Below are 14393 nucleotides of genomic sequence, written 5' to 3' on the forward strand. Positions count from 1 at the left end.
GTTAGTCAAGGACAATATTACAATGGCAGAAAGGACATTTTGAGGACTCGTCTACTGAGGTAGTATGGGCTAAGTTTAGAAAAAGGAAAGGAGAGGTCACCCTATCAGCCTCCAAATAGTTCCAGAGATATAGAGGAAAGGATTACAAAGATAATTTTCAATCGGAGAAGAGTAACAGGGTAGTTGTTATGGGGGCCTTTAACTTTCCAAATCTTGTAACTGGAAGTACTATAGTTTGAGTACTTTAGATGGGTCAGTTTTTGTCCAGTGTGTGCAAGAAGGTTTCCTGACACAGTATGAAGACAGGCCAACAAGAGGCGAAGCCACATTGGATTTGGTTCTGGATAATAAACCTAGCTAGGTGTTAGATTTGGAGGTAAATGAGCACTTTGGTAATAGTAGGAGAAAGTGAGGACTGCAGATGCTGGAGGTCAGAGCTGAAAAATGTGTTGCTGGAAAAGCACAGCAGGTCAGGCAGCACCCAAGGAACAGGAGAATCGACGTTTCGGGCATAAGCCCTTCAGGCCATTTCTGACAATAAATTCGAACTTTGGTGATAGTGACCACAATTCTTTAGCGATGGAAAGGGATAGTAAGTACCGCAGGGTCGGCGTTATAACTGGGACAAAGGCAATTATGTGATTAGGCAAGATTTAGGATGGCATAGAATGGGGAAAGCAACTGCAGGGGATGGACGCAATTGAAATGTGGAGCTTATTCAAGGAACAGCTATTGCGTGTCCTTGACCAGTATGTACCTGTCAGACAGGGAGGAAGTGGTCAAGTGAGGGAGCTCTGGTTTACTAAAGAACTTGAGTGTCTTGTCAAGAGGAAGAAGAAGGCTTATGTTCGGATGAGACGTGAAGGCTCGGTTGGGGCGCTTGAGAGTTACAGGTTAGCCTGGAAAGACCTAAAGAGAGAACTAAGTGGAGCCAGGAGGGGACATGAGAAGTTTATCCTAGCATTTTCTGGGAAGCCAGGGAGAAAATTGCAGAGCCTTTGGCTTTGATCTTTGTCATCATTGTCTACAGAAGTAGTGCCAGAAGACTGGAGGATAGCAAGTGTTGTCTCCTTGTTCAACAAGGGGAGTAGGGACAATCCTGATAATTACAGACCAGTGAGCCTTACTTGAGTTGTGGGTGAAGTGTTGGAAAAGGTTTTAAGAGATAGGATTTATAATCATGTAGAAAGAATAAGTTGTTTTGGGATAGAAAAGTAGGTCACGCCTCAAAAACCTTTGAGTTCTTTGAGATGGTGACCAAACAGGTGGATGAGGGTAAAGTGGTTGATGTGTATATGGATTTCAGTAAGGCATTTGGAAAGGTTCCCCATGGTAGGCTATTGCGCATAATACGGAAGCATGGGATTGAGGATGATTTAGCAATTTGGATCAGAAATTGGCTAGCTCAAAGTGGTAGTGGTTGATGGGAAATGTTCATCCTGGAGTTCATATACTAGTGGTGTACTGCAAGGATCTGTTTTGGGTCCACTGTTTGTCATTTTTGTAAATGACCTCTAGATGAGGATGTAGAAGGATGGGATAGTAAGTTTGCTGATGACATAAAGTCAGTGAAGTTGTGGACAGTGTGGAAGGATGTTACAGATTGCAAAGGGATATCAGTAAACTGCAGAACTGGACTGAGACGTGGCAAATGGAATTTAACGTGGAAAAATGAGGTAATTCACTTTGGAAGGAGCAATACAAATAGAGTACTGGGCTAATGGTAAGATTCTTGGTAGTATATATGAGCAGAGCGATCAAGTGTTCATGTACTTAGATCCCTGAAAGTTGCCAACCACATTGATAGGATTGTTAAGAAGGCATATGATGTGTTAGGTTTTATTGGTAGAAGGATTGAGTTTTGGAGCCATTTGGTCATGCTGCAGCTGTACAAAACTCTGGTGCAAATGCACTTGGAGTATTGCATACAGTTCTGGTCACTCATTATAAGAAGGATGTGGAAACTCTGGAAAAGGTTCCGAGGTGATTTACTACGATATTGCCTGATATGGAGGGAAGGTTGTCTGAGGGACTTGCGGCTGTTTTTGTTAGAGGGAAGAAGGTTGAGAGGTGACTTAATTGAGACATATAAGATAATCAGAGGGTTAGATAGGATGGACAGGGAGAGCCTTTTTCCTTGGATGGTGATGGCTAGCATGAGGGCACATAGTTTTAAATTGAGAGGTGATAGATATAGGACTGATGTCAGAGGTGGTTTCTTTACTCAGTGTAGTAGGGGTGTGAAACCCACTGCTTGCAACAGTAGTAGACTTGCAACTTAAATGATCATTGAATAAACATATGGATAAAAATGGGGTTGCGTCAGATAGATGAGCTTCAGATTGGTTCAACAGGTCAGTGCAACATCTAGGGCCGAAGGGTCTGTACTGAGCTGTTATGTTCTATGACCACACAGCTTCGTAAATGAGCCATCTCAAAAGGAGCTTGCAAGTTATTTTATAGTGGAAAGTGTGGGCATAAACCTTCAGTGATGACTCCTAATTGGGCCAATTAGTCTGTCCAGAGAATTGTTAATTGTACAATAGCCAAAAGGCACTTATTTCTTTCAGACCCAGAATTAGATTGAGAAAGATGAGAGAGAACTGGAAACTTGTTTGGCTGAGTTATTGGTGGAGATGAGGCGACGTTCAGGAGTGACTGTCTTCCTAATCCAATCGCTGCTGATATACAAAGTCAAAATTCACTTGTGTATTGCCGGTTAGTTGAGATTTGACTGAGTGATTGGCGCCATTGAAGCCATGTTCTAGGGAGGAGCAAATGCCTTTGAGCTTTGATGGAAATTTAGAGTGAAAGAAGAGTTCTTTCTTCGAATGTAAGTTCATCAAGTCATCCCTACAGCCTGAAGCTACAAATGTTGCATTTTGGGATTGATGATTCTTTCACTCAGTGTGAATAAACATGGAAAAACACCAGCTGTAGCGTGAGCCTGCTGTTTACTGTAATTGGCTTGAGTTTTCCTGTCTCTCTCTTGTCACAATGTTGCTCAAAAATGCGGGTGTCTTGTAAAGGGAAACCATTACAGGAAGTAAACTTCCAGTAGAATCGTGTTTTACTAAATTGAAAGAACAGATCACTTTATAGTATAAAGTATTGTTTTACTTCTGGCAATATTAAATGATGTGTGAGATACTTAGCATTTGTGAGTTTGTATTCAACTAAGGAAATTACTATTGTCCAGATTGCTTAAATTCCTGTGCATTGCATTAATTTTAATGGGTAATGTAGCATTAACAGCTATGCAATATTGTATGGTTGAAACTGTCATGAAGATTCATGTTATCATAAAAACTTGGACTCTGAAGTAGAAGAATCCTGTATTCTGTAATTTTGATTCCTTTGTGTGTGTGTTCAGTTTCATTTTAAATTCTGATTTAAAATTTAGTTTTATTTTAAATTCTGAGAGTAATGCTGGGATTTGTGATACATGAGGCTTTAATGAGGGCTTACATCATTTGAGTAAAGCTTGAGGTGAACAGTTTAGTATATTGAAAGTAGGACAGATTTTTAAACAGCTGTCGCTGAGCAACAGAATCCAGTAGCAGGAGAGAAATATCCAGAAGATCATTGTGTGTAGTTTCCATCAGTGCAAAAAGATGCTATTAGTTTAACAATCTTTTTTTTTAAAAGAAATAGTCAGAGTTGAGCAAGGATTTGGAGAAATCTGATGGTGGATGAGGGTATGGAAACACCTTGGTTTACTCTGAAAATGATTAGAAGTTGATAAGGCAGCTTCAGAAACCAGTTAGTGAATAGAAGACTTTGAAATGGGGAGAGGGTGACCCCCTCACTGGGCTTTGAATATCTGTAAGGGTGTTATTGAGAATTGTGGGGTTGAACCCTTAATTTGAAACAAAACATTTGAAATATTTCTCGTATTGTGTAATACAGCTAGTGTTCTGTTAAACTTTATTGCCAGCCTCCTGTGAATATGTTCAGTGACTGACCACCAGAAAAGAAAATGTGGTCAATCACACTGATTAAGCTCTGGAATCTGACTGTCTAATATTATCTTTAGCTGGGATTATAACATAACATACGCAGTACAGTATTATTTTAAATCACAACAAGATGGAAAATAGAACTATTACCTTAAAAGTATGGTAAAAATAATTCTCTCTCAAAGCCTCAGTCAATAATTGTATTTTATACGAACAGAAGTGATTTTATTACAGAGGTAGTAATTATATTTTTTTTGATTCAGCAAAAGGTTGAAGGCTGCGATCGCTGCAGAGAGTTGTTCAACAAGGAGGGTGCACTTAAAATTCTCAGTACTTCTAAGAATACCTCAGATGAATATCAAGATAAAGAGAAAGCCTTATTGAAGAACCAACTGAGGGAAATGGAGCTGGAGCTGGCTCAGACCAAACTGCAGCTGGTGGAGGCAGAGTGCAAAATCCAGGTGTGTTTCATCAAAGATCAAAAGAGGAAGGATAAAATGTAAGCCGGTGGCTGCGCATTCATTTAATAATGGGATCAATAATCTGCATCTTGGTAAAAGGAGGACAATTTCAAAATTTGCAGATTATACAAAACTTTGAAAGGTTGGTGGAATGGGCAGACAAGTGGCGGATGTAATTTAATGCAGGAAGAATGAAGTGATTAATATTAGTGGGAAGAATGCAGAGCCAATATGAAATTAATACAATTCTAAAATGGGTGCAGCAGTCTTGGGACCTAGATGTGTATATGTGTAAATTGTTGAAGTTGGCAGGACAGATGGAAAGCATAGTTAATTAAGCATATAATGTGCTGGGTTTTATAAATAGGACATAGAGTTCAAAGGTTGACAAGTAGCTCAGAGGGGAGAAAAGCTGAGAGGGAATTACAAGTTAAAACCCGAGTAAATGAGTCTGACAGAGGAACCATAGGCTAGATCCGAAATAAGAGAGTTCAGCAAGGCTAAATGAAAAATAATTTTTAATGCAAGGAATAAGATAAACAAGCTATGGCCACAGATAGGCACATGGGAGTATGCTAACAGTGTTAAAAAGTTGAAAGATGGGCAAGATCGATGGCTCAACATGCCAGCTGACAAGATATTCAGGTGAGATAACGGGATAGAAGAGGTGAGTGTCACAATAATGACGAGGAAATCAGTTATCGCAGTGAGGAAGGATGTGTTCCTTGGAAAGATCCTCAAGTAAGACCATATGGACAAAAGGCATTAATACAAAAGGAGGAAAATAAAATTAGGTGTGTACTGTAAGATACAAACAGTCAGGGAGAGGGAGCAGATCACATGTAAATACGTTTCAGAGAAATGTACAAGTAATGCAGTAGCGAAAGATTTTAATGACTTAGATATTCATGGGACATTGTGTACGAGGCGGGAGGAAGCAAAATTATAAATTGGGTTTACTAGAACTTTTATACTACACAGTAAGCCCAATGAGGAAGGGTGCAGTTAAGATTTGAACAATGACCTTAGAGCAGCTACTTTCAGATTTTGTTTAAGTTCACTCTTGAAATGTGGGCGTTGCTGGCAGGCCAGCATTCATTACCTGTCCCTTGAGAAGGTGGTGGTGAGCTGCCTCCTTGAACCAGTGTAGTGCATATGCTGCAGGTAGACCCATGATGACCTTGGGGAGAGAATCCCAGGGTTTGATCCAGCAACAGCGATATATTTCCCAGTGAGTGGCTTGGAGGAAACCTGCATGTGGTGGTGGTGCCAAGTATCTGCTACCCTTGTCCTTCTAGATGGTTGTCTATTTTGTAGGTAAAAAGAATGACTGCAGGTGCTGGAAACCAGATTCTGGATTAGTGGTGCTGGAAGAGCACAGCAGTTCAGGCAGCATCCAAGGAGCAGCGAAATCAACATTTTGGGCATAAGCCCTTCAGGAATGAGGAGGGTGTGCCAAGCAGGCTAAGATAAAAGGTAGGGAGGAGGAACTTGGGGGAGGGGTGTTAGGAATACGATAGGTGGAAGGATGCTAAGGTGAGGGTGATAGGCCGGAGAGGAGGTGAGGGCGGAGAGGTCGGGAAGAAGATTGCAGGTCAAGAAGGCGGTGCTGAGTCTGCATTTGGTAGAGAACTGAAGAATATGAGAACTGAGAACTTGAGATAACCTGCTTCTCATGAGGAGTTGAGTGTAAGGATTCTGGATTAGTGGTGCTGGAAGAGCACAGCAGTTCAGGCAGCATCCAAGGAGCAGCGAAATCAGTGGTGCTGGAAGAGCACAGCAGTTCAGGCAGCATTTTGAAGGTGGTGTCTAAGGATCTTTGGTGAATTTCTGCAGTGTATCTCGTAGATGCTATTGAGTGTGGATGGTTAAGGGAGAGAGTCTGGCTGGGGAAACATGGACTTGATACTGTCCAAGTGAAAGCAGCCCAGTGACTGGCCCACTGTCCACCACCTTCAATATCCACTCCCTTCACCAATGCACAATGGCAATGGAGTATATCATCAACACAATGCAATGCAGCATTAATACTTGGATAGTACTTTCAAACCCGTGACCTCCACCATTTAGAATGATCAGAGCAGCTGCATTTAGTTGCTGCGTCACCTGCAAGATATCCTGCAAGTTTCTCACCATTCTGACTTGGAATCCTATCACTGTGCCTTCACTGTTACTGGGTCAAAAACCTGGAATTCCAAAACACAGTAGGTGTATGTGGACCACATGGGACTTCAATTCAAGAAACCTGTCTTTGGAGATCGGCAACATGCTGATCTAACCAGTTACACCTGCATTTCACAAGAGAATTTTTTTTTTTAAAGATGTTATCTCAGTGTAGGTTATTGCTGCTTATTGAAGTTTCCAATAGACCCAAACTGTAAAATTCCGAACTACTTTTGTAACAAAATTCAAAATTAACCTTAAAGGGCAATTAATTTATCTGGATTTTTTTTTCTCAGGATCTGGAGCATCATTTGGGTCTAGCATTAAATGAAGTTCAAGCAGCAAAGAAAACCTGGTTCAACCGAACAATAAGCTCCATTAAAACAGCCACTGGTGTACAGGGAAAAGAGACTTCATAAGAAAGTCATCTGGGTCAATGAGGCAAAAAAACAAATACCAATCCTGGTCAAAATGTGCTCACTTCTGATATATACTAGGGGACCAGAATGTGTTCTTGCATATACAATCTGTGGATTAACATGGTTAACAGCTCCCAAAAAAAAAGAAAATCCATAAGCAAAGCTTTTACCTTTTTAGAGTGGTCTTTATACTGCTGATGTTTAACACTCGCCAGACCTGTGCTACAGTAGTTTTGGCTCTATTCTGTTCTCTTGAGACAAGCGGACACTCCATTCTACTGTCTCATTTGAGACTTGCACAACTCGAGGTCAAATTTAGGTACCAGGATAACAAGCTCTTTCCACTTGAAACAAAAAAAATCTAACCGTTAACTTGAAATAATTTCTGATTTTGCATCTTCTGTATACTCTTTTTGATATCAATTTGTCTGTTTTGGAATCAAAAAGTTGGTAAATAAGCAAAGGAACACAGCTCCACGGACAAGCTGAATTCAATGTAGTTTTTAACATAATCTGGGTTTCTAGTGGGGAGTCTGTAGAATGGAGACCTTTGCACCTTATATTATCTATTTATAATGGTTTATGTTATGCTGTTAGACACATCTTTAGAGAGTGTCTGAGGGGCACTGATTTGTACATAAACGTGAAAGTTTGTTTATTTTTTAATTCTGCTTTATTTTTGGTTTCCTAATGCTGCCTGGTGTAATATTTTAGCACAAGAGCTGATGTGTCTGTTAGTGCTTTGTCTGAATGTCATACCACTGTTCTATTTGTTTGATGCCAAACGTATTGTAACTTCCTCAACATTACGTGTAGACATTGTGTTAGACTAAGGAAATTAGGGTGAACTGTGTAAACTTTATGGATTGAAATATATACTGGTATAAACTACTGAGTTTGATTTCTCTTTTGTCTTTTTGTTACTACTAAGATTTAATGTTGCAATGTTCACCAGATGTAAATGGAATACTAATATGTTGCCTAGCTCCGAGGTCTTGTTGATTCTCAAAAAGGTTGCTATGCAACAGATTTGGTCCAACAAGCAGTTCTGTTTGGCGTGAGTTATCGAGTTCTTTTTTTAAAGACCATGTGGTTCTTTCTGGAATAGTAGTTTTTCAGACAAAGACCCTGCTTAGGGACTGGAGTAAGAGGTTTCTTAGAATATGTTAGAACTAGAAGTGGAATGATTCTCCTATAGACTACAGTATGGGCGATAATGTCACCCTAATTGTTAAAACAGCTTATTAATGTTACTGGGTTCTACCTTGGCCAGATGATTATCAGAGATTGGGATTATCATGTCAAAAATCATGACATAAACCTGTGTTCTACCCCTTTATTTGGTTACTACGCCAACAGACTGCAACGCTGGCCTGCTAAATTGTGGCTTTTATGTCAGTAACCCATGTATCACAATGTACTCAACTCATTAAATTGCACAGTTTTTAAATAATCCTTCAATTTATAAGAGTCTTTATCATGCCATGAAGAGGTTACTTTGTTTAGCTTGATTTTTGTTCTATGCAGAGTTTTGTAAAGATCTACACCTGCATAGCACATTGGAGTCTCCACAATGAACAAACTGTAGCATCAATTTCTAATCTTTAAAAACATATGACTGTTATCTTTGAATAATGTTAATTCCCAAAGAAGAGCTGTAATTGATCAAAACTTCAAGTTTTCTGCCCTGCTGAATGGAAGCCAGTGTTTGTTGCCAAGGCTGGGTGGGTGTAAAGAACATTGAACAAGGATATTCTCGATCACTCTTATATCGGTTCCATCTTATCCATGGGAACTTATAACTGTATTACCTGAAAATCATTGCATATATTAGAACGTATGACCAGCCATTACTTAAATGGGAATCAATGTGAACGATTTGAGGATGAGAAAAATCATAAGCATAGACTTTCACTCTTTTTATTTATGGGAATTAACATTTGAAAATAGATGTAGCGTGGGTCTCTCAAGAAGAAATATAAAAATGATTATTATTATTACACATTTTGCATATGAATTTATACTAATTCAGATCTGTGATGAGTGCAGGAAATTAATGTTATCTGGTCATTGGCATTGGAGTAGTGGAGCTATAATTGATTGACACAGTGGGATTCCAGTGGACATAACACAGGAGTGGTGCAACTCAATTTATATGCAGAAACCTGACAGGAAATTTCCGGCTTATAGTTGCTCAACCGCACCGTTAGGTGGCCACATCAAGTTGAGCAAATAATGCCCTACTATTGATTTTGGGTGAAGTCATGTAAAGTGAGCCAATGCTTGTATTGTTGACTGCAACTAACCTGTTAACCAGTATTTCAGAACAAAAGTGTTTCCTGCCAATTTTCTGTATTTTGAGACCCTTAACATAGTACGTGAACAGAAAAGTACTTCCACAAAAGCAGCTACTGCTTGGATGTTTGAAATCTGAAATAAATACAAACACTGCTGTAAATAATTAACTCTGGCAGGATTGCTGTAGCAAGAAAGTTGTTTCCGATCGATTATCTTTCTTCAGCATTGTAAAAGAAAATGGATATGGAATGGGTTTTAAGCTCTAAAAGCAGAGAATAGGCAAGTGGTGATGAAAAACATAGTATGTGGAAGGTTTGAAAGCAATGATGAGGGATAATGGTGTATGGTAGAAGAGGATTGTAACAGAACAATTAAACCAAAATTGTCTTGATTTGTTGGAAATTGATAACAAAATCATGACCAACAATTTTCTGAATAGATGTGTTCGGTGGTTACATATCTGAAATTGTTGAAGTCAGTGTTGAATCTGGAAGGCTGCAAAGTGTTTAAGTGAAAAGTTGATGTGCTGTTCCTCAATTTTACATTAAACTTCATCTGAATATTGTAGAATGCAAGGGAAACGGCAAAGGAAGATAGCAAATTTCAGTAGGAAACAATCCAGAAGCTCAGGGTCACAGCTGCAAACTGAGCTAAAGTATTCCCAAAGAACATTCATTGTTTTAGAGGGGACCACACCATGAACAGTGAATGCAATAAAAAATTGACCTACAGGGACATTTGTGTCACCTGAAAGGAACGTTTGAGGCCACGGATGGTGGGAGGAACAGTATCTTTCAGTTAGGCACAGTCCAGCCTTCTAGATATAGATTGCAAATTATATGAAGTTTCAGAATCCTTGGTGTATAAACTTCATCATTTCTGAACAATCCCTGTTTGAGTTTTGTAGAAATTCAGAGATATTCGCTTTATTGGAAAACAAATGGAGATAAATTTTAATTTTGTTGTCAGTTCTGTGTTGGTCAACATTTGAATGAAATGTGTATTCATTGTTGCCTTATACTAGTTTGTGCAGTTGATTAATTAAATTATTTTGAAAAAGGTTGGGAACTGTATACAACTGGCAAAAATCCCAAGAATTAAAACATGATGATTTGCTAACAAATGATAATGCTTTGGTTATGCATATCTGATTAACATGCACCTTAATTTTTGAATAGAGAATAAACATAAGATTTGTGATTAAGACCTCAACTCAAGAGAGTTGTCAATTCTTGATTGCTCATAAATAGAACATTGCAAGTTAAAGATTAAAACAAAAACCAAATACCAAACGATGTGAGTGTGTTAGTCTACTTTTACATAATCAAACTGTTGGAACTGTTGCATTTTTTTGTTTCTACTCAAATAATGCATCGTAGAATGCATCAGGAATGGACTGTTGCCTCTCAGGCCCAGGGATCCTGGTTCGATTCCAGCCTTGAGGGACTGAAGATCTGCAGTTTAGGTGAACTGGTCATGTAAAATTATCCATAGTGTCCAGGGATGTGCAGGCTATGAAGGTTAGCCATGGGAAACGCAGGGTTGCAGGAATAGGGTTGGGGATGCTCTACTGATGGGTGGTATGGGCTCAATGGGACAAATAGCCTGTTTCCAAGCTGTAGGGATTCTGTTATCCATGGATGATGAACACTTGGCAAAATTTTTGGTTTTAAATTTACTTTACATTTATTTTAAATTGAAATCTCTGTTTATTTAACAATCAGGGTTCAATTCAAAAAGAAAATTCCGGTCTCCCAACCACTCCTACATATCCACCTTTCTTGTCAACTATTTTGAGCAACAAAGCAGAGGAAAAACAATCTGTTCCCCTTGAAGATCAATGTTATTCCTCAGTCCTTTTTTCATTATATCAATCTTTTTTCTGGCATATACTATGGGATTGTTAAATACTCATTGCATCTGGGCAATATATTGTAAACTTTAACCTAGCTTCTGCAACCTTAACTGCTCTGAACCTTTTTTTGGTTCCTGAGTGTTGCTTGTGATTAAAGTTCTGCCCTCTCGTGTCTCACTGAGCAGTGTAGATGCTGGTCATTGTGTTATTACAGACTTTCAGAACCTTGAACAAGAGTCAGCAAGTCAAACTAACAGACTCAGAGGTTTATAGGACAAAAAAAGTCCCTTTAACCCACTGAAGAGGAAACTTTTCTTCTCATCTACTCTTGTCTATGTCCCTCATAATTTTATACATCTGAATCGTATTCCCCTTAGTCTCCACTGCTCTGAAAAAATTCCAGTCTATCCAATCTCTCTCCATAACTGAAACTCTCCAGCCCAGCCAACATTCTGGTAAATCTCCTCTGTACCCTCTCCTGTGCAATCACACCCCTCCTATAATGTGGATGATAATAATAATGTGTTACTGCTCGCAATACTCCAACTGTGGCCTAGCTAACATTTTATACAATTCTAGCATAACCTCCCAACTCTTAAATTCTGTGTCTCAACTAAAAAAGACAAATAGCCTATACCTTAAGGTACTGGCAGTTAATCATTAAACTCTTTCAGACACACTAACCATAACCAACATGCCACTAAATACACAGTAAGGAATCAGACACATTACATCATATTATTGATTCAACATGAGGTTAAGGAAGTTCACTGTACTACTTTGGTCAGTAATGACACATTAATGTCATTAAAAAGCATAATAATTCCATGTAAAATGGTTGGAGTAAACTAATTCAATCTGGAGAAATGAGTACTCAAGTTTCCATCTTGATGAAAAGAACATGAATTTTGTTATTTTTAGTGATGCTTCAGATGCTAACCTTCCTGATGCAACAGTGTGGTGACATGGGAAAAGCAGCTTCAAACCATGCTCTGCCAGATACTGTTGTGATATGTCAGTAGCTGATCTTCTTTACCAGCCTGAACTGCTCCAATTTTGTTCCTTTTACTGAGCAGACATGCTTACACTGGCACACCACTGATACACAGGAAGTTGAGTGAACTACTCTCAGCTGTTGTTGGCTAACTGTCTGCATTTACCTTTTGAATCTTTGATTTCTAAATGTTATTTTCACCTTGCAACAACTTAAGAAATACCATGTATTCCCAAAGAAATGTATTTAGTGTCAGCTTAATGTGTTTGAATCACAAAATATCAGCTCAACTTCAGTATCTGAAAAAATGACCTCAGTTGGTTTTTAGATGTTGGGTTGAGGGCATTGTTTCATCCAAAGGACAGCATTTGCAATGAACCAAGTGGATAAATTCACATATTCCTATGCAAGAGTTCATCTGCAAAAATGTTTGCTCATTTATTTAACCCTTCTGTATCCCTTCGCATCTTACTTTCCTTCTTACCTTGGTGTCATCAGCAAATATCATGATTTGGAGGCGCCAGTGTTGGACTAGGGTGTACAAAGTTAAAAATCTCTCAACACCAGGTTATAGCCCAACAGGTTTATTCCAAATAAATCAGCAAATGTTACAGTTAGATACATTGTTCATCTAAGTCAGTGACAACGATCTGAAGGAATACAAATAAATCTAATTCTTTTCTTTGTAATTCTTAACTATGGAGTGACATTTTTCTTAACCTTATTTTGGCATAAAGATCAAGTAAACCATCAGGTCAGAGGCATCTGACCTCCTTACTCCTCTTCTTACTTCCCCAAAGCCTCTGTGTTGTCTACAAGGCACAAGTCAGGAGTATGATGGATTGTTCCCCACGTGTCTGGATAAATGTAATGTCAATTACACTCGAAGCTTGACACCGTACAGGCCATAGTAACCCTCTTACTTGGCTTTGCATTCTCAAACATCCACTCAGTCCACCACCAACACTTAGTAGCAGCCGTGTGGACTAAATACAAGATGCACTGCATCAATTAACCCAGGCTTCTTAGGCAGCACCTGTGAAACCCACAGCCACTTATGTCCTTGTCTTTCGAGATTCATGGGAGTACCATGTCCTGCAAGATTCCCTCCAAGTACCTCATCGCTCTGACTTGGAAATATAATTTTGTTTTCCAGTGTCGCTGGGTCAAAATCCTGGAATTTCCTTCCTAATGACATTGTGGACATACCTACAGCAAATGGACAGCAATAGTTTGAGAAAGCAGCTGAGCACCACCTTCTCATTGGGAACGAGTGACAGGGAACAAATGCCTACACCCCTTGAATGAGTAAAAATATCACAATAAATCCTACCTTTTGATTGCAACACACACCCTGAATTTTGGAATGGCCATGATTAGTTATATCTCAGTCACTGCAATAAATGTCTGAGATCATGAACTGTAAAACAATTAAGGATTCTTTCTTTTATCCCTTGGTGTGTTTTTGTATTGAAATGCTGTATTGCCATTTTTCTTTGTGGAGCTATCTCAAATCACAGTATGGGGCTGCTGAGTCATGACGATCCAGACAACTGCTCACAAACGTGAATAGAAAAGCTTGGAATTGTGAGACAAAGATTTCCTGTTCATGTGCAAAATCACCAGATTGCATAACACGCTAAATTAGGCTGAGAGCCCATTTAGATTCTTTATATCTTACCTAATCATTGTAGGAATCAATAACTTATTTCCTTTTTTTCCTAATAACTATTTATCATTTTTGTTGTTACAACAAAAGATGCAGGTTCAAGTAGACAACCTTGTATTAAAAATTATCTAGTACTTAAAATGGAATGTAACAATATATTAAAATAAAGTTAATTGCAAAACTGCAATATACAACTTAATCTGATGCTCATGGCCTGAACATCCTTTCTCCATTATGAGGTGAACATTTTTCCAAACTGGTGATCTTGAGTTCACTATAGTTTTCAAAAATGTACTTGTGAAATATTGGCAGTGAAAGTTACAAAATTGTTAACTTCATGTTGCTTGTTGGAAACAAAAGCTAACAAAGCTTACCCAGGGAAGACCAATAACACAAAAGGCCATTTCTAAGTAGTGTTAGAAATGATCATTATATGTTTAACGTTTGTGTTTGTGCCTATTTCTACATGGAAGTAGAAATTAATCCATCTTCCTTAGACAACACCTTCCAAACCCAAGACCACTTCCATCTATAAGTTAAAAATCACATCACCAGGTTATAATCCAACAGATAAA

The 14393-nt window shown here is 38.7% G+C and overlaps 1 protein-coding gene across 3 annotated transcripts in view; it reads left to right on the plus strand.

Annotated features, from left to right (window-relative positions):
* Window positions 1–8455, plus strand: part of LOC132825844 (rab GTPase-activating protein 1) — a 182319-nt gene extending 173864 nt beyond the window's left edge. For all 3 annotated transcript variants that reach the window (XM_060841384.1, XM_060841386.1, XM_060841385.1), the window contains 2 exons: window positions 4223–4420; window positions 6880–8455. In XM_060841384.1, coding sequence (XP_060697367.1) covers window positions 4223–4420; window positions 6880–7002 — 321 coding nt within the window. In that variant the 3' untranslated portion in view covers window positions 7003–8455. The remainder of the gene's footprint in view (window positions 1–4222; window positions 4421–6879) is intronic.
* Window positions 8456–14393: the final 5938 nt, after the last annotated feature.

This window comes from Hemiscyllium ocellatum, chromosome 21 (assembly GCF_020745735.1).
Source record: "Hemiscyllium ocellatum isolate sHemOce1 chromosome 21, sHemOce1.pat.X.cur, whole genome shotgun sequence".
Taxonomy (NCBI): domain Eukaryota; kingdom Metazoa; phylum Chordata; class Chondrichthyes; order Orectolobiformes; family Hemiscylliidae; genus Hemiscyllium; species Hemiscyllium ocellatum.